This window comes from Gasterosteus aculeatus, chromosome 4 (genome assembly GCF_964276395.1).
Source record: "Gasterosteus aculeatus chromosome 4, fGasAcu3.hap1.1, whole genome shotgun sequence".
NCBI classification, from domain to species: Eukaryota; Metazoa; Chordata; class Actinopteri; order Perciformes; family Gasterosteidae; genus Gasterosteus; species Gasterosteus aculeatus.
Window position 1 is genome coordinate 2239123 of NC_135691.1, and position 24143 is coordinate 2263265.

A 24143-nucleotide genomic window follows, 5' to 3' on the forward strand; every position below is an offset into this window, starting at 1 on the left:
TGAATCCGACATTACTATTCCAAAGGCAAAACGTAGCGGCACGGCACATATTCATGCTGAAATTATGAACTGCCATCAATCATGTTGGTGACCCACCCATTTAAGATGAATCAAACGTTGATCCTGAGAGGATCGGCTCAATCCTGCAAGACCTTCCTGTTTCTAATCGTCTCATTTACTACGGACCAAATACATTGTTTCCAAAGTACGGCCCTTTTTTCTCATAAACCCCTTCAGGCTTGCTCCTATTCCTCGATTTAAAAAGGGAATCAAGTGCACGTCATACACAATATGTTCATTGTGTCACCTGAAAGATTTGTATTATCGTTGCATCAGTATTTGCAATGGTCCAGGGATTTTAAATAGCACCCCTTCCTTCCTGAGCGCAAGTGCAGTCCCTTAATGTATCGTAAGAAAGTCGCTCTTGTTCGGCCCCCTCAGCTGCAAACATCCTGAAGATGTAAATGACAGGTCACCCTACTCAAAAACAACAACGAATGGTCAAGTCAGAGCAGTGAGCTGCTTCCCCGAGCTTCCACCACATCAAACCACATCAAACCCCCTGGAACCACAACGCAGCGCGCAGCTCGCACACGCCTGCACCGCTCACCAGCGGAGGCCTGATGGGAGAACCAGAGGTCAGCTGAGCAGGGCGGACGCAGCCTCCTGAAGTCCAGTCACGGAATGACCGGGAAACAGGAAACACAGTCATTGTGACGGGAAGTTCCACAACTGCATCGAAACAACACGCGACATCACACGGACGGCCACACAAACGTTCCAGAGGCTGTCAGCAGGTTACAACACTGTGGAAAAAGGTACAAAAAATAAACAGACACAAGGGCGCCATGCAGCTGTCAACAACACAAAACAGACGCCAAGTTAGTCCCTTTGACACCATCGCGATGAATTCTTTCTGAACAAAATGGCTGCGGGCTGGAGTGACAGCTCACTGTAACAGTGAGATGTTTAACCTCTAGGTGGCAGTGTCCCCTTCTCCATCGATGATTCTCTCTGCTGGAAGTAAATGGACAAACCCCCCCTCCCCCCCCCCCACACACACACACACACACACTAGTTTCTTCACACGAGTCTAAAGCTGTCACTGGGAGGACTGGTGCAACATCAGGCATCTAAATCCCGGCATTGGTTCACATCCAACGATGCTTTCAGGTGGAAACGTTAAATGTCAGTTTACATCATGAAGAAACTCCATTAGCCCCGCACAGAGCAGAACCTACTGTTCAGCTAAATTGATAATGGCACATTTAATTAGATGTAAATGATGGCACTCGTTCATGGACACGAGGCTCCGTGTGGAAATGTCAGGACGAGTCAACACGCTGAGGTGTCCTGAAACGGGACATTTCAGGCTCATTTTGACTTTCTGCTGGAAAATGTCCCAAAATATCCCTGAATTCACCACATTATCTTATATTATCTGAGTCCCTTTTAAAAGAGGATTAAAGGCTCATAATTGTGCAGAATCATTACATAACTGTACGGTGCACATTCAACAAGTGGAGTTAGTCAACATACGTGTGGAGCATTTCATGTGTTAACACGTGTGTGCAGGAGGAGAGTCTCCTCTATTGGTCTGATCATGAATAATAAGTAAGTTAGTGAGTTCTTTCATTCATTACAAAGTGGTTCACACTAGAAAATATGAAAACATGTATCAAGTATAGATGTGTTCCAAAGGTCGAATTCACTTCAACACTCAAATATTAGTCTTAGTTCTGTGTTTTAAATCTTTAAATAGAAAGAACCTTTTTCTATTTTCTCTTATTTTTTTTTATTATTTCTGTTTTCTTCTTCCTTTTTGTGACTGAGTGAAGGTAAGGGTATGTATCCATGTCCGTGCCAGCAATTTGTGCTGATCTGATCCTTGATAAATAAAAAACAAGAAACCAACTGAAAGAGGGAGATGCGCGATGTTCTTTCTCTTGAGAGCGACAAGTCTGCCTCCTGCCAAATGACACTGAATGATTCACAGAACACTTCCTGTGGGGCTGTACAGATGATTTGGGGATTTTAATTATTTCAAGCCATTTCTGATTTAGAGGGTTAGTAAATAAAAACGCCTTTTACATCAACAGGCTCATTTTTCACAGCTAATACACATGTGTCAACGCAAAGCCAAACGTATCCACGTTCGTATCTGCTCCATTTGTGTGTCTATTCATAGCACCTTGATGTCAACGAATTAGTTCTTCTTAATTCTTAATTGCACTGCAACACAGTATTATTGCAATCAGTCTAACAGCTTTTGTTTGTACACTTTGGTTAATTATACAGGCAGGGCAAACCTGCAACTTGAAATATGCTTTTAACAGACTCAACTTTCTTGTTTGGGCATTTTTTAAATTCAAAAATATACTGGATTTATCAGAAATGACATGAATTTGTTTGCAGAGCTCAGCCATATACAGAAACCTGTCTTTGTATTAACTGAGCAGCAACATAATTGTGTCTTCGCTACATGCACTATGTACAGCTGCCGGCTCTCAGGTCAGTAGTTTGGAGCAATTTGCAGGCGCCAAACTTCCCCCTCGACACTCAACAGAACCAGTGCGCAAAAGAGGGAGTGATGTTGCACTTGTTGGATCCGTGCATATCTGATGTGTTCCACAGTTGTCAGCATGCACGGTGCTCCGGATCGGGACCTAATGGAGTCTGTGGTACCCGCGTGCTCTTTCAAATAGTTCTTTTGAAGCAGACACTACAAAAAGGGGATGTTCCAGCGCGTATTTCCAGGCACTTTCTCTCAACTCCAGTTCAGATGGGCCCACATTTGGAGCAAGCCGATGTTTCAGTCGTCAGCCCTTGATGATTCGTTATTAAAAAAGTGAGAGCATGTGATGGTGAGCACAATTCTTAAGTGTCTTTTTGTAATTTGCTCTCTAGCTGCCAGGCTCCACGTCCATGGGAGACATCACACAGCCGACTACCGCTGCTTGAAATCCCCACGAGTCACCGCCTGGAAGCCTCCCGCCCAATGACGTCTTTGTACATTTGTCATTTCGTCCCGTCTGTCCGTTGAGCCCGACGATGAAACGCGCGAGTCCGCTTGAGGCCTGAAACCTGCATGACTTCATGCATGCAGTAAATGATCATAATGTGAACATCTTGTTTTCCTCGCAGCACGCAAAGTATTTAACTTGATTGAGACTTATACAATAAAGAAAAAAGAAAAACTTCAAATGAATTCACATAAAAGACACAAATAAAGCTGAAAGCCACCAAAGAATTAATAAAATGTTCATTCCGAGTTGCTGAAAGAAATTCAGTTCTCAAATGATCCGTATTCATGTTTTCTAAATGTTAACGTAAGGATTATGACATTGTTTGCTCGCTTCTGTTAACATCAGTAAACAGCATACAGCGATGATACATATGTACAATATCACCATGGTCCATCTATAATAGAAGTGTCCGTACCTAAAAAGAGCGAAGAAGGGGAAAGGCGTTCCAGGGTTAGAGTTTATGATCCCTGAGCAGACTCTCCATCACTTCCACCGCCGTGTCCTTTAAATGAAATACGATTCCGGGTCACACTGCAGAAACACGAACAAATCAGTCACGACTCACTCGGGTCCCATTTTCCATTTTCTATCTGTGTGTCTCTCTCCCACACACACACACACACACACACACACACACACACACACACACACACACACACACACACACACATGCGTAGTTCTGAGATAATCACACACGTACACACGGCCGAAGCACATGGTCATTGCTCTGCCCGGCGCGCACGTTTCCACAGATAATCCTTTGATCTGAGGCCTTGGTTTTTGGGCAGCGGCCTTGAGGTGCGATGGAGCTCTATTATTCATCGAGTGTCACGGGGCCCACAAGGGGAGGGAAGACAATGGAAAAGAAGTCTCCTCTTCTGTTATTCTTTGACACACCTCCTCTCACTGGACTCATTGCTTCGGCAGTAACGTCTCTCTGATCATTGTTTTAGCAATAATAACAAGGTATCATAAGTCAAAGTGAAAATAATGTGAAAGGCATCAACCAGCGGATAATAATCCCTCAACCTCGCCTCGGGGAGCTCAGGGTTTAACTGCTCCAGCAGACAGGTACTATTAGACGTGATAGAGGGGCAGATAAAAAGCAAGATGTGTCCATCAGTAGTTGGTACAAACCAAAAGCCCAGTTTATAGAGATTAAATCATTTCACTCGCATTTCAAATAAATTGTAACGTTCCTCCGCAGGTGCTGGATGTGTAGATAAGCAACTGGTTGCTTAAAACGTATATCATATTTTTTGTGTGAATTGGAATTTCTATTTAATCCCCCGCATGCAAAATAATTTAAATTCTTACTTTGATGCAATAACTTGACCCAGCTGTTGCCTATGAGGGGCCGTGGAGGACTTAACTACTGAGACACTCTTACGCATACCAATGAAACACTCGTGCGCATCTCACTGGTGTGCGTGAGTGAAATCTCATGAGTGAAATCTCACTGGTGTGCGTGAGTGAAATCTCACTGGTGTGCGTGAGTGAAATCTCACTGGTGTGCGTGGAAGGCGAAAGCAAAGAAGGCGGGTTTTGAACAGCGAAAAGCGCCAATCTTACGTTCTTCCTTAATATGCTTTTAAGTCTGGACTCGCCGTCTTTATGTAGGTCCAAGGGTATAGATACTACCATATTTAAGTGACGGAATGTAATTTTAGGACTTTTTCAGACTGGAAGTTAGTTGTTTAAGCAACATTTCTGCGGCCGGTTTATCAACATTCAGCCTTCGTAACAATTTGCTCCGAAGATGCTGGAGATGTGAGGTCTAGTTAACGGGACAATCTGACTCCTCCAGCACCGGGCGGTCAGCTCATCTCACGCCGCATAGAGCATCCTGAAATTGCTGTAAATAGTAGTCTGACAAACACTTGGCGCTATGCTAGCTAACATGGCACTAGCTAGCATTGCACAAGCAATAACAAGACCAAACAGCTGACAAGTTGAATTCATTTCAGCTGTTTTCATTTCAGCTTTTCTAATATCTGTAATTTCAGCAAATGTATTGAAATTCCCTTCAAATTTCTGCAATTTCAGCAATTTTCTGAAGTTCATTTCAGCTTTCAGCTTTTTGCATTCCAACGCATTTTCAGCAGGAAATTCCTTTTCTAGTTTAAAATGCTTTCCCTTTGCCCTTACATTTTATTTTCAAACATCTCATATCCTTAAGCTTTTTATTCGTCTCCATAGAATCTCTTTAGGTTTAAACTAAACCTCTGTGATTGCAAATAATTATAATTATCATAATTGCAAGTAGAGAAAAGTTGGGGAAAAGAAGAGGAAAGTGTGAATGAAATTCATCTTCTGACCGGACAGCAGATCTTTAACGAGGCCTGAAATATCTCATCTGAGGGGGGTTTTATTGGGCAGATTTTCCAGGTCTCACCAGTCACACACTGGCACAATAAAATGTGCAGGAGCGAAAACCGTGCTGTAAACACAATTTGGAGGATGATCTCACTGTCCATTATCGGCTTGTCTTAGTTTCAGTGTTTCATCTAATATATGATATCAAATATATAATGAATGTATAAAGTTATACATTTGGCCTCAACCAATCTTTAAAAAACAGTTGCATGCACACAGTACGTCTTAAAGGAGAATTGATCCACTTACTTACTGTGGCTCAGGCAGATGAACCAACACCAACGTGGTCGCTGGTCGCTGACACCCCTGAGAGTGGTTGGATGGAACAAAGAAACAGAATATTTCTTTCCGCTGTGATACTAAACGTCTGTAAAAATACAAGGTGGTTTTGTTTCATGAAACTAACTTCCTGCGACATTTCTTTTGAATAAAAAGAGTGATAAAAGAATACGTGACACGTCGTCCTTGACAGAAGATCACCGACAGCTTCAGGACTTAAAGTTCGGGGCGAGTGTTTGTGATGTTATCCCATTGTTTTCCTCCAGTTTATCTAAACATACAGTATATAAAAATGCACGCTGTCATAAATAAACTCCTCTGATTTACTACCATTAGTAACAATTTACAATATAAGACCCGTTTGCTGAATAAAACACTGCACTGCGAGAGCATGACGTGATGGGCTAAACGTGGGCATCCACGTGTGTCTCTTCTTAATTACCTTTCTGAAATTGAGGCTGACACCGTCTAAGTTGTTTGAATTAAACGGCTGACTTATATTTGAAGGCTTTCTGATGAAATCCACCGTGCAGGAAGGTTTAACTCGAGAGACTTTCAGCAGCTGACGGACGGTGTGGTTGCCTGGAAACTGGTTGTGTCGTCGTCTCAGAACCGAGCTGCACAAATATAAACAGTTCGGTAACCGTAGTGATGTTGACAGCCAGCTACAACCATAATTATCCATAATTTTACCTATACGGACCAGTGCAGGAGCTGTACAAATCATATTGATCTTAATGAGTGGCCGCCCGTGAGACGAGGGACGCAGGGACCGTCTAGTGCAATGCAGAAAAACACATTTCAGAAATATTCAATAACTTCACTATTATGAACGGTAGCACCCCCACAATAATTCCATAGGTCCATGGCATTGTACCTGTTCCACTACACGTTTTACTTGGTTTGAAAATGTCTTTAGACTATTTTCTATGAATAATGACATAATTTTGGTGGTTCTAAAGTCCATAACAGTGGAGTTATTGGACGTTATTTGCAATAAATGTTGAATAATATTCATAGAAAATAGTCAGAAGCAATTGTAAAACAACGAAAAAGGTGTAGTACAACAAGAACACGCGCATGGACATTTGACATGATTTTGGGGATGCTACTGTTCACAACAGTGGAGGTAGTGAATATTATTTGCCATAAATACAGAACATTATTATTAATAATTACTCAATAGCAACAACAAGTACACACCCATGGATGTACGCTAATGACTTTGGCCTTGCTACACTTTTCAACAGTTATAGTGACTATTCCTCCCAATCAAAAGTATTCTGCAGTATAGAAGCAGATCTTTCAATAACTACTGCTTTACTTCAAAACCTAGTGGGAATTAATTATTGAATAAAAAGTCAAAGTACAACAAGAACAAGCCCATTGATGTATGGCAGGACGTGCTAACTTTATAAAAGAGTGACACTATTGAATAATGTTTACATTAAGTACTCAAAATAATGAATCATTACAAATCAAAAGCACATTTCATTAAAATAACTACTGTAGTAGAACAATAATGAGCCCACTTACTATATAAACCCTCCCCTTTAGATTAGTCTAATATGCCTTTCTGTATCCCTGTTTCTGTATTCGATTTGACTTCCATGATTGCCCACTGTGTCCACAGCATATCTCATTTGTTTTTATGTTCGTAAGTGAGAGTGAGATGAAATCATTTGCTGATCACCTCGGTCAGCATTTGAACCGTGGCAGTAAACCCTCCCGTGTGTCCGGACCTTATCCTCCTCTTTCAACCACGCTGCCCGCAGGTACATTCTGACTCTCATTTCTTTGTTGCCCGAGGTCGATGTTTTAGTTTCGGATACTCTGCTTGTGGAGGAAGTCTCTACTGTGACGCTAGGCTGCCTATTTCCATAGCAACGGTATCTCCAAGAACAATGAAACAATGCCTTTGAATTAGCAATGCACATACATGAGGTCTTCCAGTCGGGTATCTCCTGTACAAAATTTCCAAATGTTAGTTAAAAACAATGAGATATACACTGGAATAAATGCCAAATATGTCGATCAGCTGTATCATCTGTATTTTAGATGCTGTGACCTAAAAGGACACGCAGGACTCATCGCTGCGCTCATCTTCTCACAATTAAGACGGATTTGGTTATTTCCCTCTCCGAGCAGCACAGATGTGGATGTGGATGCGCAGTGGTCGGAGCAGCAGCGGTCAGGGGTGGGGCCGGCAGCACGGAGGAGTTTGTTTTAATATGTCCACTTGGAGAATCCTCAGGGGAAATATCCCGGGTTGTGCTGCAGATGTTTCACTGTGTTTGCATGCTTGGAATTGAGGTTGGGCCCTTTGATCTAAATGAAAACGCGCCGCATGAGGTTTGATGCGCGGGGCGAGTCCAAGCTGCGCTCGCGGAGCGGATCAAGAAAGCGTTCCCGTCTCTGGGTTTTCCCAGGTTCCCCTGCAGAGTCTACCTTCCGTGATTAGAGACATGGGAATACCACGGCCCCTCGCCTTGATCCACCCCCCCTCTCCGGCACAGCTTGCGTTTGGCATCTCCAGTGGAAACACTGTGGGTTGGTGCCAGCGGTGGCAAACCACCAATGCCTACATGCTTCCTCCCACAGAGATCCTCTTTAAATCCACTCTGCTCTGTCATCAGGCTCTAGTTTCCCTTTTTAATGCACCATAGCTGAACGATCAAATGGACAATAAACAAGAAGAAGCACACCATCCCGCTATAACACAAAAAATGATCCGCGACCATTGTGGGCACCATACGGTTAAACTGCATTAATAATATCAAGGCTTTTGTGACTCACAGGCTCAGATTCATTTAGCGGTAGAGAAAGGCGTCCAAGAGAAATGGTCTTTGGTCTTTTACATTAAATCCCCAAACTGTGTCCATCCATCGGGGGACGATCACACTCGCTTTCATTAGGTTGTCTTAGAAAAACATTACTCGCAACAAACCTGTTTTTCCCCAGTAAGCGGAAAAATAAGGTTCCATAATCCAATTCTTGGAGCGTCGTGATATCAGAATTGATTTCAACTCATTTCGCCCTGTTGGAAAGCAAAAGCAGGCCCTCAGGAGAAGGACGGCGCTGATTGTCTGTCGGCACCAGGTATCGATTGGTTTGTGTTTTGTCCGCTGATGAGCGATAAGTACAATCGGTCATTAATGATTGGACCCGCATCCAAACAGTGGAGCATGATGTCGTATTCAGAAACAGATCTGAGGTCTGTTATTCAATGAGGATGCGGCGTCTTTATTCTTTTCAAAAAGTCTACATCCCTTCCCCAGAGTGTTAAGTATTTTTCCTTCACCCAGCAGTGATATATGATGCTGTTTTTAGACATTAGACACTACCGTCCAGAACTAACAGTTAATTCCGCATAAGACTTCATGAACAAATCATTTGGCTGGAATATACGTTCCCTCAGGGTAAACCTTTCTGCTGTGAATGTAACATTTCTCTTATTCAGGCTGGATTTCGGATCACTTCAAGGCAGACTTTTATGCGAGCAGATGTTGGGCATCCATGAGAAAATACGTTTTAAAGCGTTTCCATCCACATCCTAAAACACAATTGTTTAAGTCATTTAGGAAATATGTGGTTTGGCTGCAGTGAGTTCTCTGCTTTTGTGTGTCTGGCTTTTACATCTCGGTCTTAACACAGTTACTATGAATTCGTTACATTATCTTTGCATCACCCCGTTTCACCAAAATGCATAAATATAATAGCCGGGGACCTCCATGTAATACTACTACTTGTGAAGAGGATTAAATAAATGTTTTTGTAGATCTACAATAAAACTGCTGCTGAACTTGCTGACGTTTTTTCACTGTGTTTCATTCATGTTGACTTTGTTCTTTCTACAGCAGTATTTCCCGTTACTCGTCCCCACCTTTCATCAGAAAGACGGCAATATATTCTACAATAGGTTAACATAAAACTATCACATCTTTTGTTAAACATCTGTCACTTTTTCCATTATGTCTTGGTTATTTAAAATAAACATTTATTTTATGCGGAAAGATCTCTGGAACACGTAAAAGCAGTCGATGGTAGACTGACCGGCGGACGTGCTGGCTGTAAATAATTCAATGATCTCGAGTTGTTTTGCATGATTTATTGGATACCAACACATCGTGCCGTACGACACGCATTCATAACTGCTGAAAACACCTTCTCCTCGGTGCACAAAGGTAACAACCAGCAATAAACAGCACAATAGCGTAAGTAGCTGAAGAAGAAGTCTACAAAACTCGTATCCCTTTCTAACCTGTTGTATCCATGACTGTCCACAACACCATGTGACTTAATCCCTGTGATTAAGCAAAACAGGTGTACAAACTGGAACAAACAATACTCAAAATCAATAAATCAGTAAAGTCAAATCGTTTTGAGATGCAAACCTCACCAACTGTAAAATTCTATAAGCACAGAAATTCTTTTGGTCTCGTCCAATTCATTCAGAGCGTACAAATTCTTAGTAAGTCCTCGGCATCCACCCAGTTAATCAATATATGTATATGCATATGCATGCTACGTGCACAGCATCCGACTGTTATTTTCTCATTAAGCAATGATGCATTTAGCTGTAGATTAGGTAGCTGAGCCGAGGTCTTAAGTTTCATCACTTGCCACAGTAATATTGAGCAGAACTATTACGAGAGCTCAGCGGCTTGAGCATGTCGCACCTCATGCATCATTAAGTGTCTTAAAGAGCCCAAACACATCTGGAGGTGAAGCTTTTACCAATTAAAGACAGTGTAAATAATTGTTCCGCGGTTAAAATAATCCCAAACTGACTCGCTCACTCGCGTGAAGTTGAAAGGAAAGTCAGGACCTCACAAGCTATTTAAGACGCTACTGGCTGGGCCCGCTCGAAACTCGCCGTGCGCCGAGCACCGAGGAGCCAATAAAAACACACTCATCTAAGCAGCACTTACTTGGCGCACTGTAATTTTGGATGAAGACGGCCTCTACGCGCCGTCAACTTCACGTAGTGCCGCGCGCGTACAAAGTGCAAGCTGAAGAAAAAGAAGAATTAGGGTTACATGCAAAGTGAAGTCTGTACTTGTTCTTTGAACAGTCAATTTAAATTAGAGGAGGCCAGGACTCTGTTTAATGGATTCACTGTTGCCAAAGAAGCACAATTAAGAATCTATTCAACAACTGTGCCTCTGGAACAAAGTAAATACAGACAGTTTCTACAAAAAGGTCTTCAGACTTGTTAATTACTTTCACGGCTTTGACTGAGACGTTCTTTCTTTTTGTAAAAGTGTCCCTTTGGTATATGCAGGACTTCTGGAACAAGTGGTACACAAGTCCCATCATGCTACTTTGGCCGAGCCGAGCCGATACCTGAGGGAGTCGGGAGCCTTTGATCACTTCACAGACAAAGAGCGTGTGGAACACTTTAAAAAAAAGAAGGAAAAATGCATTGCGTATTTAATAATTCTGTTGCAGCTTTGTATAAGACTGTTTGATCTTATCTGAGTTTGACTTCAAAGACGTTTTTATTAGGAAAAAACGCAGAAGTTGATCGAGTATAAAACCCCGTGCAGCACACTAAGTTCCAGAGAGTCTGGAGGGAAAAGAGAACTGCAGAACCCGGTTTATACTGAGGGCTGGACTTGTCATTCTTACATCAAAGATTTCTCCTACGACTCTCACTGAAACCATGATGGCAAATGTGACAAATCATGGATGCAACGTGGAAGATCAGCAGCAACAAAGGATGTCATCAATTTACTGTAATTATCTACTGGATAATTACCACAGCTGCACCCAAAAACGTGATGCAATATGAATTGCATCAACTCAGTCTTAGATTTCATTTTATTTCAGCATTTAAGCATTTGAGCAACTTACTTTTCTTCTGAAAACTGCTACACGACTTTTCACTTTATTAGGTTGATCTGATGAATAGTTTTGTGCAGTTTTAATGATCTGGGGAGCAATTTGAAACCTGGGTTTCTACTTTCAGACGTGATCTGCATGGCAAAATGTCAGAGAGCAGGAAGAAAAAGGTGATGGAAGTACTAATTCTGCTCCGATGTCGTCCCTTCAAAGTGCACGTTGCTCCCCATTATGAGTCAGAAATGTTGCTCTGCTCAAACTCTGCTCTTTCTTCCTTAGAAGGAGACTCGCCCGTCTGTGTTTATAGCATTCTGTGATGGGAGAGTTTATTTTAACTTCACTCAGGACTTAATTTGGAATCCTTGTTCACATTGTTAACAGAAAGAGGCGAACTTAGCCAGAGGTCTCCTCTGCTGCGTGTCTCATTAAATCAAACTCAATGGTCAAAGGCTGCCTTTAATTTGGTGGAGTACGAACAGTGTGCTCGCCCCATTTAAGACAAACATTTGCTTCTGATTAGTGCAGCGCTGATGCTATCGCCGCCGATGTTTGGGTGTTCACCTCGTACAAGCGTGAGCCATGTTGTGTTGAGGCTTTTTTTTTTCCAGAAGCTGAATGACTGGAAAGAACCTGGAGGTCCGGAGGACAGAACGCCGGTTTCCTAAATGCGTAGGACCGGACGCAGCGTAAACGGACCCCGTGCGTTGTGTTTTTCCTTCCTGGTGACCACATCAGTGGCTGAGCGGTGGCCGGCCATGAATGGCACATTTACAGACCGCTGACTGGGACCTCTGTTGTGCCTCACATGTGGTCTGTGACCCTCATTTCAAACAGAAAACAGGAGGCGTGAACCGTTTGACCCGGCCCATTTCTGCAGGGTGGCTAAAAGTGAGGCAATGGGGCGAGTCCAGGCGCGTAGAGAAGAAAACCATTCAGTGACGGTCGGAGTCGCGGCTGCCTTCCGCTGTCTGACGCTCAGCTCCTGAGTTACAAAGCAAACTTTAAAGTCAAACCTTCCACCAAAACCGATGTGGTTCTGTTGCAACAGAATGTCCTCGGCAGTTTGTAAAAGCCCAAGTTTATGTCTATATATGTCTTTGCAATTTGCAATTTTTTGCATGAAAAATTCTTGCAATAGATTTTTGTTTATTTCAAGATAATTGAAGATTAATCAGACAAATCAATTAGGCGACTAAGTGATGCTTTTGTTTTGTATAATGAATGTAAAGCTTACAAAAACCTAAACATTAACCTCCAGGTTTTCAGTTAATATTACATATTAAACTAGAAATTTGACTTATCCGATGCTGCAATTAGAAACGGTTCCTCTTAATTTAACTTTGTGCATCCTCTTTTTATCCAAACATGTTTGTGCTCAAACTTTGGGGCATTTTCTCACTTGAAGAACTCAGTAGATAACGTGGACGATTAGTTCCACTAATGTTTTTTCATGACACTGTGCTCATTTTCTCGATTATGTCCTCTCCCCTCATATCAGTTTAGATAATCAAAATCAAGAAGTCATCCATGCAATGCAGCTCTTGGATAATCTTACACATCTCTAAAACAACACTACCTGGCAAATGCCTGTTTACGTGTGTCGTCCTGTCGCCGCTTCACCCTCAGAAAGAAACATAAAGTGACATTAGAAGCCATCGATCTCTGTCTAGCGTGTGCCGGGACGCCTTGTGTGTTTTCCTCATTCTCAGAGGTGAAAGCTGACAGTTCTGGTCTTCACCGACGCTGCCTTCCAAAGACGGGACACCGGAGCAGAATGATGGAATTACTTGGTCAGTAAACCTGTTACCTGATGTATTATGCATTTCAACATGCATAATACATCATATGCTAATTCCAACCTCAGTACTCGGGTACATAAGGTGGATGAATTACACAAAGTGAGATTCACACATTTACACAGAAGTTATGAAATTATGATTTACTGTGAAAACAGCTTGAAATTACTGGACATCAACATGCTAAATATATTCATACTTCCTTTATAGGTAAATTTGCATTTCATTAATCACAATATTTCCTTTGGGTTGTTATTTTCTATGAATGTGTTTTACATTAAATCTAAGACATTATCTATAAAAAAAGTGCATTTCAGCGTTGTTGGCTGGAAGGTTATGAAAGCTAAAGAGTTCATAAATGATAATAAAAGGGGATTCAGTTTTATGCTATAAAAATGCTGTTTAATGTTATTTGTCTGTTATCTGGTGGGAAGGGAAACACTCCTTCATTGGGCTGCTGAACAGCAGGACCTGCGTTTATTCATTCTGCTTCAATGCTCTGGTTTAGAGTTCAAACATATTTAGTTTCACAATTTTTATATTCCCTGGAATTTTATTTAAGACTTTTATTTCTGCCCTTGAGAACGAAGAAATATCCTCCCGAAGACCGAAAAAACCAACAGGCTTCATTCCCCTTGAATTCTTACTCAGAGACCCTGTGTTGTTCCTGCAGGGTTTTGCATAACTCACCAATCAACCGGATGAAACGTGTGTCCGTGACCTTTGAGCTCGCTTTCTATTAAAGATGCTTCTCCCTTTCAGGCCGTCGGCGGGGTCGGAGGTCACTGAGTAATAGCGTCAGCTGGGACGGAGCTTGTCGGAGCTCATCGGTCCCGTTGCCTCGGCGATGTCGACAGTCACCACGCCGTGTGTATTGTAGGAGTTACGCTATGACGCTCAAGACTGGAGATGAAGACTGTTGATAGTTACAATAGAATTGAAACTTTGAACTTTCTACTAGTTTCAATACATCCAGCTGTAGTGCTGCACTCTTCTTGTGGTTTCCCAGTAGGTGAAACTTCTGTATACTGTACGCTTTCGTATGTGATTTACTGCAGGATGTTTGGTGTGCTGTGCATTTTAGAGTATTCCGAGTAATCTTGGTGTGGTCACACAGTGGTTGGACCTTAGACGTAATGAGGAGATGAAGGCTGCAATAAGAGACATCTGTCAAAGGCTGCAGCGCACAGTATATTTAACGTGGAGGTCTCCTCTGCATGGCTGCGTAAATGACTTCCTGACCCATTATTTACTGTACACTCAAGTCAAGGACCATGTATTTCAAACAACAGCAGCCGGTTACCCAAAAGACACCATTGCAGCTCCCTATATTTATAAAAACATAACGTGCACCCGTGAGTCTGGCCTTTCCCTCGTACTGTGGACCAATTTGGGATGGCGGAGATGTCACCTGGATGGGACTGTTCTATTTTCTCCATCAGTCACTGCTCCAAGACACAGCACTGTCATGAACAACCTCACGCTGCGATCGTTTCGCAGGCCGCGCGTCCCAATGTATAGCGCGTAGCCGGTTACAGGAGATGGATGGTTGCAAAGGTGAAGGCTGTGTAAAGGCTGCAGTGAATCTTCCAACATTTCCCGCTTGTAAAGACAACTATGTGACTTGAAAGAAAGCAGGACGGGACTTTAATAAATCCTTACTTCTCAAATAGACACATGACTTTGACCCAGAGTGCTGTTTGTGTGAAACCAGAAGCAAATGTTAAACACTTTCTATCTATCTTTCTAGCTAGCTTCATCTATCATTGTAGCTATCATTCATTTTGCCTGTAGAGCTTCTTGGAATATTCATGGGGAAACATTTTCATGAGCAACAGAATTTCTAACTTTTGTCGCACTCTGTGTGCAGTTTAAATAATGCATTCGTTCATGTCTGCAAAGTGAGAGCCAATTATAAAGGAACCAGGTGATACAAAAAAAACACGATTGCAAACACACCTCTCCTTGCATTGAGGAGGAAATGTCAGGGACAACACTTACACCCATGAACACTGCGTTCAGAAGGATTTAATTTTTTTCTCAAATGATGCGTATTGAAGTGCGGGAGGCTCCGTCTTTCAAGCTAGTTGTATATGCAGAGGAAAGGTCAACCTGGTGATTTATTAGAGGTCAGCCCGGTGATTTGATTTTTTTGTGGGAGGAGATGTTGGAGTGTTGTTGGGATGAGTCATGCGAAGAGGAAGCTTCCAGTGACGGTGCTTGTTGCATTTGTAGCGAGAAAAGTTTCTATCCACCCTTCTTTGCCTTTGTGCCTTTGCCTTCTTTGGATTGTGAACCGCACAAACTGCCCACGATGTGTCACATCTTATGCCCGAGCAGTGAAGTTTCCCCCCCCAAAAGAAACACTGCACCGACGGAGGAAGGCAGTCATGGTTAATATTACAAAAACCACACAGGGAGCCGGAGGGTTTAGGCGGCAGCATCTGGCGTCGCCGCACACGCCTGCCAGGTCGCACATTAGATGGGAATAATCGGCCAGGACGGGCAGCGGGAGACGGACAAATGAGGAGCTCCTCCTGCGTGACCTGATGGCCTGACGCTGGTCAGCGTCCAGTAAGGAAACCAGCAGAAATAACAAAAACACGTATCAGATTGAATGTGCTGCCTCGTCCGGTTTTCAAGTCGTTGCTTTTAATGTTAGGCAGAATTTTGTAAACTGAAGACGGAAATGAAAATGGTTACTTTCCATTACTGAGCGCATTGAGATAAATGAGCAGAATGCTGATGTTTATCTGTGCGACTAAATATTATATGGGAGTGAACCTACAACCAATATTACGTCGCTTAATGAGTGTAATATAATTATTGTATCATTTCAAGGACGCCAAACACCAAATACAACCATCACATTACTCTAGTACTCCGCTGAGTTTAAGTACTGTACCAATTAAAAATGGAAGCATTTATTTTTGATGTTCAGTACAATGATACACACAAACAGTTATTGCAAAGGAAGAGATAAATAACGTTGGCATACAAAGAAATGATAAAACATCCATGACTTAACGGCAGTGTAAAATAACTAGGATAGAAAACTGGAGGCGTATAACAAAGAAGAGGATCGGACCTACGTTTCCCTTTTCATTAAACAAATAAATATTGGCTATAAACACAGCGAGAACTGCTTGACTTTAGGCTTTTTCCTGAAGAGATTTGACATATAACGACTGGTTGTGATGGCCGACATCCAACTGATTGTACGTGTGCACCTTTTTATCTTCTCTTTGAGAATCTTTGGTAGAAAACGCGTTACGGTACAGAAGGAAAATGTAGATGAAATATTCACACATAACACAATCTCACTAGCAAGACATTTCAGCATTAACGTGGCTGCAGATTCTGTAATGACACAAGAGGGGAGCAAAGGAAAGCTGCTGATGAAAAAGCTCCTTTCTGCGCCTTTCGTGGTAATATTAGAGGAGCAGAGGGAGAACGTCACCTGGAGCCTTTCAAAGTAACAAAGTACTTGAACGAAGAGGCTCCCATTTGCAGACCTCACCGGCTTAACGGAGAGGCACAAGTACCTTTCTGGGAGGGAAATAGTCTTCAGAGCACATGGGTCATAGTCCAGATCTGCTCCAGTTCTTTTCTGTCTTTCCAAAATGCTCTGTGAGAACACTGTTCCTATCCGCAGCAGTCAGATCCATTCAGAAGATTGATTAGATCCCAGTCTGTTCTGCTTCATCCAATTCAATTAGGACAACAGGATAACGGGGCAATCGACTTTGCCTCCGAAGTGGTCGAGACACTAGAACGCCGCAGCAGCGGTCAGACGTTCATTTCTCACATCCTGTGTGATTCCAGCGGCAGGTCTCAGGCCTGTCTGAGGTCAGTCCGAGTCATCTTTGCACACACAGGCACACTCCTCGTGATGCTCCAAGGGCACATCAGTCATGGTCTTCTGCAAGCTTCTGCCACCACTTCGGTGTTTCAGCTGCAAAACCTGCGAGCGGGAAGGAGGCCTTTGTTTACAGCGGAACCTTTGTCCAAAACGTCATGTAAATCATGCTGAGAAAGTGTCCCGGAAAGTAGTTTCAAGGAGTTTACCGAAGGCCTAAAAGGACGTGATTGACGCCCTGCCCAAAAAGGTCTTGGGTCTAATTTCTAAGGGGGGACATTTACCACATGAACATAGTAAACCATTGGAACTGCTGCTGCTGCTGCTGGTTTATATCCTAATTTAAAATGAAATGTTTGTTTATTTATCCAAAGTCCATACTGATTACCGATATTTACCTCATGGTACTTCTTGGTCACCCTGCTGGGAACGCACTGGCAGTCGTAGCAGCGGTGAGAGCAGCAGGCGCAGTTTCCACCGCAGCGTTTCACCAGGAGGCAGCTCGGCCAGAAAATGGCATCGGTCCTCTTCAGCTCCTCACGCAAGGACACGGAGAAGTTGCGTGGAGTGCAGCTGTACAGCTGGACTTCCTCCCTCAGCAGGTTGAGATCAGCTCCTCCTCAAAAACACACAGCAACGCCACGATTAGGATCAATTTCTAATGAAACGAATGTTGCCGTTTTATTTATCTCTCAGATCTTAACTCTCATATTGTTTTCTATATGATATTTGCAGGTTTAAAAGTACCCTACCTCTTGCTTTCTTATTGTGGATGAAGGATTTTCCCAGCAAATGCCACGTAGGCTTGTACAACTCCTCCATATCCAGTTGCCATCGCTCGGGCTCCAGGTACTTCATGACCTCCTCCACGGTGCCCAGGTTCGCCACAGCCTCCGACACCTCCTCCAGGCCCTGCTGGGACTGAGGGGGAACTGCAGGCACTTTGATTTCCGATACGCTCTGCGGAAAAACAGCAGATGGGATGAAGACAGATGGGAATTTATTCAGTATACACAGTATTTATCTGTATAGTTTCAACAGGTAAATGTTTCACTTCATATGCTCTTTCTGTATGGGCCTGTTCACTGGGAAGGTCTTCTTGAGCTGTGGTTTGGTTATGAGTTGAGATGTGAAGAGTTGAGAAGCGAACACTTTGCACCTTAAATCTCCGACGAGTCCCAGATTGATTCAACAGTTTGAACTATATTCAAACTGTTGAATCAAATTCCCATGGATGACATCATTCGTTTCAAGCTCCAAACCCCGCCGGCTACAGCGTGCAGTCGCAGAGAAGATTGATACCTGCGCTGTCAATCCTTCAACGCTTTAATGTTTGTCCAACGTGTCAGCTCGCTGGTCCCTCTTATCTTCTGTGACTGGCAGGTAGAAGGCACCATTGTGACACTTACTGAGTGAAAGGAGCTTGTGGAGTATTGGAAATGGCGGCGGCTGGCAGCTTCGTATGGGGCGCCGTTTGTAAAATGTTGCACGTTCCAAAATCCTGTGCAGTTTTTCCACATTTAGCATTATCATATGAACAAAAAAGCATGACAATATTCACATGTCACTTTTTCAAACATTTATATATAAATGTTAAATGTTATATCTAAATGTAAATGTTAAATGTTATATCTAAATGTTAAATCTAAATGTAAATGTTAAATGTTATATCTAAATGTTAAATGTAAATCTAAATGTTAAATCTAAATGTAAATGTTAAATGTTATATCTAAATGTTAAATCTAAATGTAAATCTTAAATGTTATATCTAAATGTTAAATGTAAATCTTAAATGTTATATCTAAATGTTAAATCTAAATGTAAATCTTAAATGTTATATCTAAATGTTAAATCTAAATTTACAAACGGCGCCCCATATTTAAGGCTGTAAGCCCTTTTACCATAACACCTCAAATAGAGGCACATTTCATTTTGAAATGCGGTCCGCATGACCGCAGTGGAGAGGGGGTTCCCTTGACCGGACCATCGCCGACGATTTGGCCGCGACGGTGAAGGCAGGGGGGGGGGGGCACGGGCGCGGATGCTCGCGGTTAACGAGGGGGGGTGCGCGGTCAAATCCTCGGCGATGGTCCGGTCAAGGGGGGGTTGCGCAACGTTCCGCGCCCGTGAACCCCCCCCCCGCATGATTTCAACGTGGACAGTATGTGGCCCCCTTCCTAGAATAAGTTTGACACCCTTGCTCTATAACAAGAGCTGATTCATCCAGACTTGCCAGCTTGTCCTGCCGCGGCGTGAATTACCGTAATTATTGTAATGTTCAGTCGTCAAGTCTTAAATGTTAAATGTAGAGCTAAATGTAGACTCTACATTTAACATTTACATTTAAATTTAACATTTACATTTAGATTTAACATTTAGATATAACATTTAATATTTGCATTTAGATTTAACATTAACATTTAGATTTAACATTTACATTTAGATTTAACATTTAGATTTAGATTTACATTTAGATTTAAAATGTATATTATTTAACAACTTTGTTACTGCCAAACATTATCCTTGGAAAAGTTATTGCATGAATGTACATGAATTCATCTCTAAATGTTTGAAAAGGTGACATGTGAATATTGTCGTGCTTTTTTGTTGATATGATAATGCAAAATGTGGAAAAATTGCGCAGGATTTTAGAACGTGCAACATTTTACAAACGGCGCCTCATAGCTCCGAGCTTCTACAGAGGCAGACGCCTTTTAAAAGAAAAGAAATCATTCCGGGAATCTGCAGCTTCCCTTTGATGACACAGAGCGGAATTAGGAAGGAATTCAGTCAGAAATGGGGGCCAAAGGAGGAAACTTTTTCCTTTTGTCAGAAACCTTGGCAACATCACCTCAAGGATTTATGATTCGGTTCTTATTTGCTGTTCATGCTAAAACATGTATCTTGATTCGTGGCAGTGTGAAGCCAAATGGAAAAAAGTCATCCATCTAAAGGCTAATATAACTTTTATTCCAAAGAATTGATTTAAATCAACCACCGGTATATAGATATATTTAAGATGGACCTTTTTTTAGATCACCAAGACCAGTGGTTCTATTTCTATCAACTGCAACCAGGACAGACAAAACTCTCTCCATGACTAAATGTAAATACACTCAAGTCGGTTTGGGGTGGATGCAAAAATAAGATGCCAGTGGTTTGACTTCACCACAGGCTACAGAGCACCTACTTGGATAAGCAGACGGAAATGAAAGGAATTCTAGTGGAGAAAGGGCCGTACACACGGTACACGGTAAAAGTACATCAAACAGGTCTATCTCTCAGCAGAAGTGTGTCTCCAGACAACAGAGGGAAGCTGCGGTTCTTATTAGTTGAGGCTTGGCGGTGGCTTTCAGCGTGGACTGAAGCCATCGACAGCTTCTGAATGCCGATGAAAGCAGCCGTGCAGTCCTTCAGAGACACATCGAGATGGTGTAAAGAAAGCTATAAGTAGCAGGTGAGAGCTCCTGTTTGAACTTTCACAGACAAAGTACTAAAATGGACCAGCAGTAGCTGCCATGGATTGCATGCAAAGTGCAATTGACTCATGTCTCAAAGTATTAAGATTTAACGTCAGTATTGCAAGAGTACCCGAGTACAATTTGATTAATTCAGATCTGGGATTTTTTCGCATAAAACAAAAGTCAGAAATTGATGCTAGAAGGGAACTTGAATTGCTGTAGAGGGCAGGAAGTAAAACAAGAGGAGAGGACTTGCAAACTAAAATAGGAAACATTATAACAAGCCACAGTTAGTTTGTTAGCCTTAAAGAAAATAAGTGTCCTGTGCGTTTTGATAAGCAATGTTCCTCTTATCACTGACACGTTCCCAACCTCCCCCAACCTAGTTTTCAAACTGCGATTACTTTGTTTCCAGCTCTCTCTGTCGTTACTCTGCACGACCACAGGCTCCTATTTCTGGTGGCTTAAATGACTGGTTCAGCCAACTATGTTGAGATGAACCTTCTGAAATAGCATCGCGGGAGAGATCTGCAAAACAATATCTTTTCTTTTACGCGCTGTTGCAAAACGCTTCCTTGCACGCGAGAGCTTCCAATAAGCGGCCAGGTCTGTTGTGAGTGAAGACTTTCTCTCACTATGCTGCGATAGAGGTTGGTGTGAAAACAGACCTCACTTTGTCACGCCGAACGGTCGGCCATCTGTGCGGCTTTTGACCTTCACCTTCTTTAACTCGCATTTCATTCCTTATTTCTTGGCTCCTTTCTGCCTGAAACTCTCTTTGTTGTTAAAATAACAACAATGGAGGAGCAATGTAGAGCAGCACTGGGGTTTGATTCCTGACCTCACAGAGACCATGACGTAGGTTTCCTTTGCTCCTTTATCCCCCCCACTCATCACCCCTCATGCTCCCTTCAACAGACTCCTTCCCTCCTATGTTTTAACAACCTCTTCGCCCTCGGCCTTTTTTCACTCTTCCTAAAATTACAGACCGGGTCTTATTTTTCTCTGCCCCCCACCCTCCCCCTTCCAGTCCATGGAAGTGGTGGGGAGGAATTATTGCTTGTTTAAATATAAACTAAAGTGCCGGCCCCTGCGTGGCACGAGCCTCCAGAAGCTGCTTGTTGACCGCAGAGGAAACAGAGTGCTGCTGTTCCAGCGCGCCGGAGGGAAGTTCAAAGGGAAGCCGCTCTGGAGGCCGAAAGCTTCCTTTTCCACCACATGGCTTCCACACCTTTAACATACGACGGACAAACCCCGGCTCTCATTCCGTCACATTGGAGACACCACAGCAATGCGAAATACTCAGAGTTGAGTGTTGGGTTTTACTTCTTTACCTTATTTTTTTAAGCTAATAGAGGAACTGCTCCACTTTCTCAATCTTCACGGAGGCGTCCAAACTGATCAGAGAGTGGAGTGTACATATTAATAGTTTATCATTAATATAGTAGTTTTATTAATTTATTTATTTATTAATCATCTTTTAAAGTGTGCCCTGCTGGGTGTTTTTTTTATCAATCAAATCATAGTTTTAGTCAATAATTAGATAAAACCCATTTGTACCAGAAACAGTAATAAAAAAAATAAACATAATTTAACCATCCAAAAGAAAAAAAAAAAAAAATAGGACTATAGAGCCCATATTAAAAACTAGACTATGCCTTCCAGTCTTCATTTAGGAAGTAATCCATGTAGAAATTCACGGATCTCGGTTTACTTGGGATTAACATAATATAATAACATACTGATTTAAGATAATGCAATAACAACATATGCGGGGATGGCAGTGATACTCGTCAGGCTAGCCTCCAGTAAAAGAGGCTAAATGTTGCTAAAATGTGATGTTTTGTTATTGCGAGGTCCAATGTCCAATGACCGCTTCTGAAATAATTCTGAAAAGCATCAATGAATGAACTGACTGCTGTCCACCCTCGGTGCTCGGGTCGGAATCACTCAACTCGTGTGGCTGCGTTGATGAATGAAGAGCCAGACTGAACCATTTTGCGGGTAAGAGGGACCTCAGAACACTTATTCACTCTCACAACCAATATTGATGTAGTGAATAATATTACTCCTCGTCGCAGAGTTTCATTGGATTAATCCCGCTCTACTACGAGTTAAAAACTACAAGTTTTTTTCTAACATGAACCCTCATTACTGGAGATTCATCTGGTCTTCAGTGATCAAGCGATCTGCATTAACTCAACAAAATGGGTCGGCCCCACCGCAGGGAGAATGTAAGATAAGGTGAAATAACTTAATCCTTTCAGTCCTGCAGCAGGATTTACAGCGTAATCACTTACTTCCCCCCCTTAACGTCTGTCTTTTCTTCTGAGAAATAAAGCTCTGATACCCAGCTAGATACTTGGTGCGATTCCAGGGGGTCACTCGTTTTGCGTTTTCAGGGTAAAGAAAGAAAGCTGTACTGAGGGAAGGGAGAGAGAGAAAAGAATCAGACGGAATACAAAGTGCCGTCCGTGACCTCGGTTCCATATTTGTGCTTGTCAGACTCGCCAGCGCTGCGAGGCCATTAGGGATTAATGAGGAGTAGAGCTGTTTACTTCAAGCAAGTGAACAGAACTAAAACATGACCGGTTAAAACATGGCAGTCGCCTCCTCGCTTTATCTCTTGGCTTTTGTCAGCGAAGGCGGCATGCAGGGGAGGATTCTGTGTGTGTGTGTGGTCCGGAGACGCAGGACAGAAAGAGGCGAGACGGCGAAGGAGAACGAGGAATGGGGAGTGGACGGAGGAAGACAAAGCTGGCTCGCAAGTCTGAACGTTTTTTTCATACGTTCTGGGAAGCCCGAGCTGTTCTGTTTCACTGATTAAGTTCAAACTGAAAGGATGCGGCTAAAAGTGTAGTTTCTGGCAATGTGCTTGACCTCTGAATCGCTGGCGTTAAACGTTGAGTAGCTCACAGAAATGGAGAAAAACGTCCTCCCAAAAAGGAACCAAATGACAAAGAGGTGACTATCAGTAAAACATGTAACACATACTGTTAAGTACTGTTTTTGTGGTATGAAGAGAAGCTGGCGACAATCTTGCTGAGCAAGTCACCGCAGCGCTGAATAAAAACAGGGATTTCTCCAAACTGGGAGGAGCCGCTCGTCTCCTCTGTCCCATCGGCAGCGGTACATTGGCTGAGCCACGTCGCGTCCTTCAGGAACGGCCGGCATCAGAAATAGTCAAATAAAAAACTGAGATGAGCCGTGAAGCGGCCATTGGGGGATGCTTGCCGTCCTAAAGAGGCCCTGAATGTACAAAGTCAAACCAACTGGAGATTCAATCTGATCAGCGGGCCGATGCCTGACGGGAGTCAATGGGAGGTGACGAGGCGTGAAAAGGAGCCAGCTGATAAGAGCGCCTCGGTTTGTCACTCACGTTTAGCTCTCACAGAATACAAGAATGTCCTGTTTTGCTACAGTTATTGTATTGAGCTCTTTACTGATCTTCGGCGAGTTCAAGCTCCCTCTATGCACGCAATTCAAATGTGATCGGTTGTGA

The 24143-nt window shown here is 42.7% G+C and overlaps 1 protein-coding gene and 1 long non-coding RNA gene across 6 annotated transcripts in view; both read right to left on the reverse strand.

Moving 5' to 3' along the window:
• Positions 1-3442: 3442 nt before the first annotated feature.
• Positions 3443-6299, reverse strand: LOC120818512 (uncharacterized). Its single transcript, XR_013467528.1, has 3 exons — positions 6124-6299; positions 5652-5952; positions 3443-3557 (listed from the first exon to the last, which is right to left on the reverse strand). It is a non-coding gene; the product is annotated as an uncharacterized LOC120818512 (long non-coding RNA).
• A 9930-nt stretch (positions 6300-16229) lies between these two features.
• pdgfc (platelet derived growth factor c) overlaps positions 16230-24143 on the reverse strand; it is a 32927-nt gene continuing 25013 nt past the window's right edge. For 3 of the 5 annotated variants that reach the window (XM_040175043.2, XM_078102032.1, XM_078102033.1), the window contains 3 exons: positions 17933-18140; positions 17579-17799; positions 16230-17285 (listed from right to left, as the gene is read on the reverse strand). In XM_040175043.2, coding sequence (XP_040030977.2) covers positions 17172-17285; positions 17579-17799; positions 17933-18140 — 543 coding nt within the window. In that variant the 3' untranslated portion in view covers positions 16230-17171. The remainder of the gene's footprint in view (positions 17286-17578; positions 17800-17932; positions 18141-24143) is intronic. The other 2 variants (XM_078102034.1, XM_078102035.1) reach the window with 1 other exon arrangement.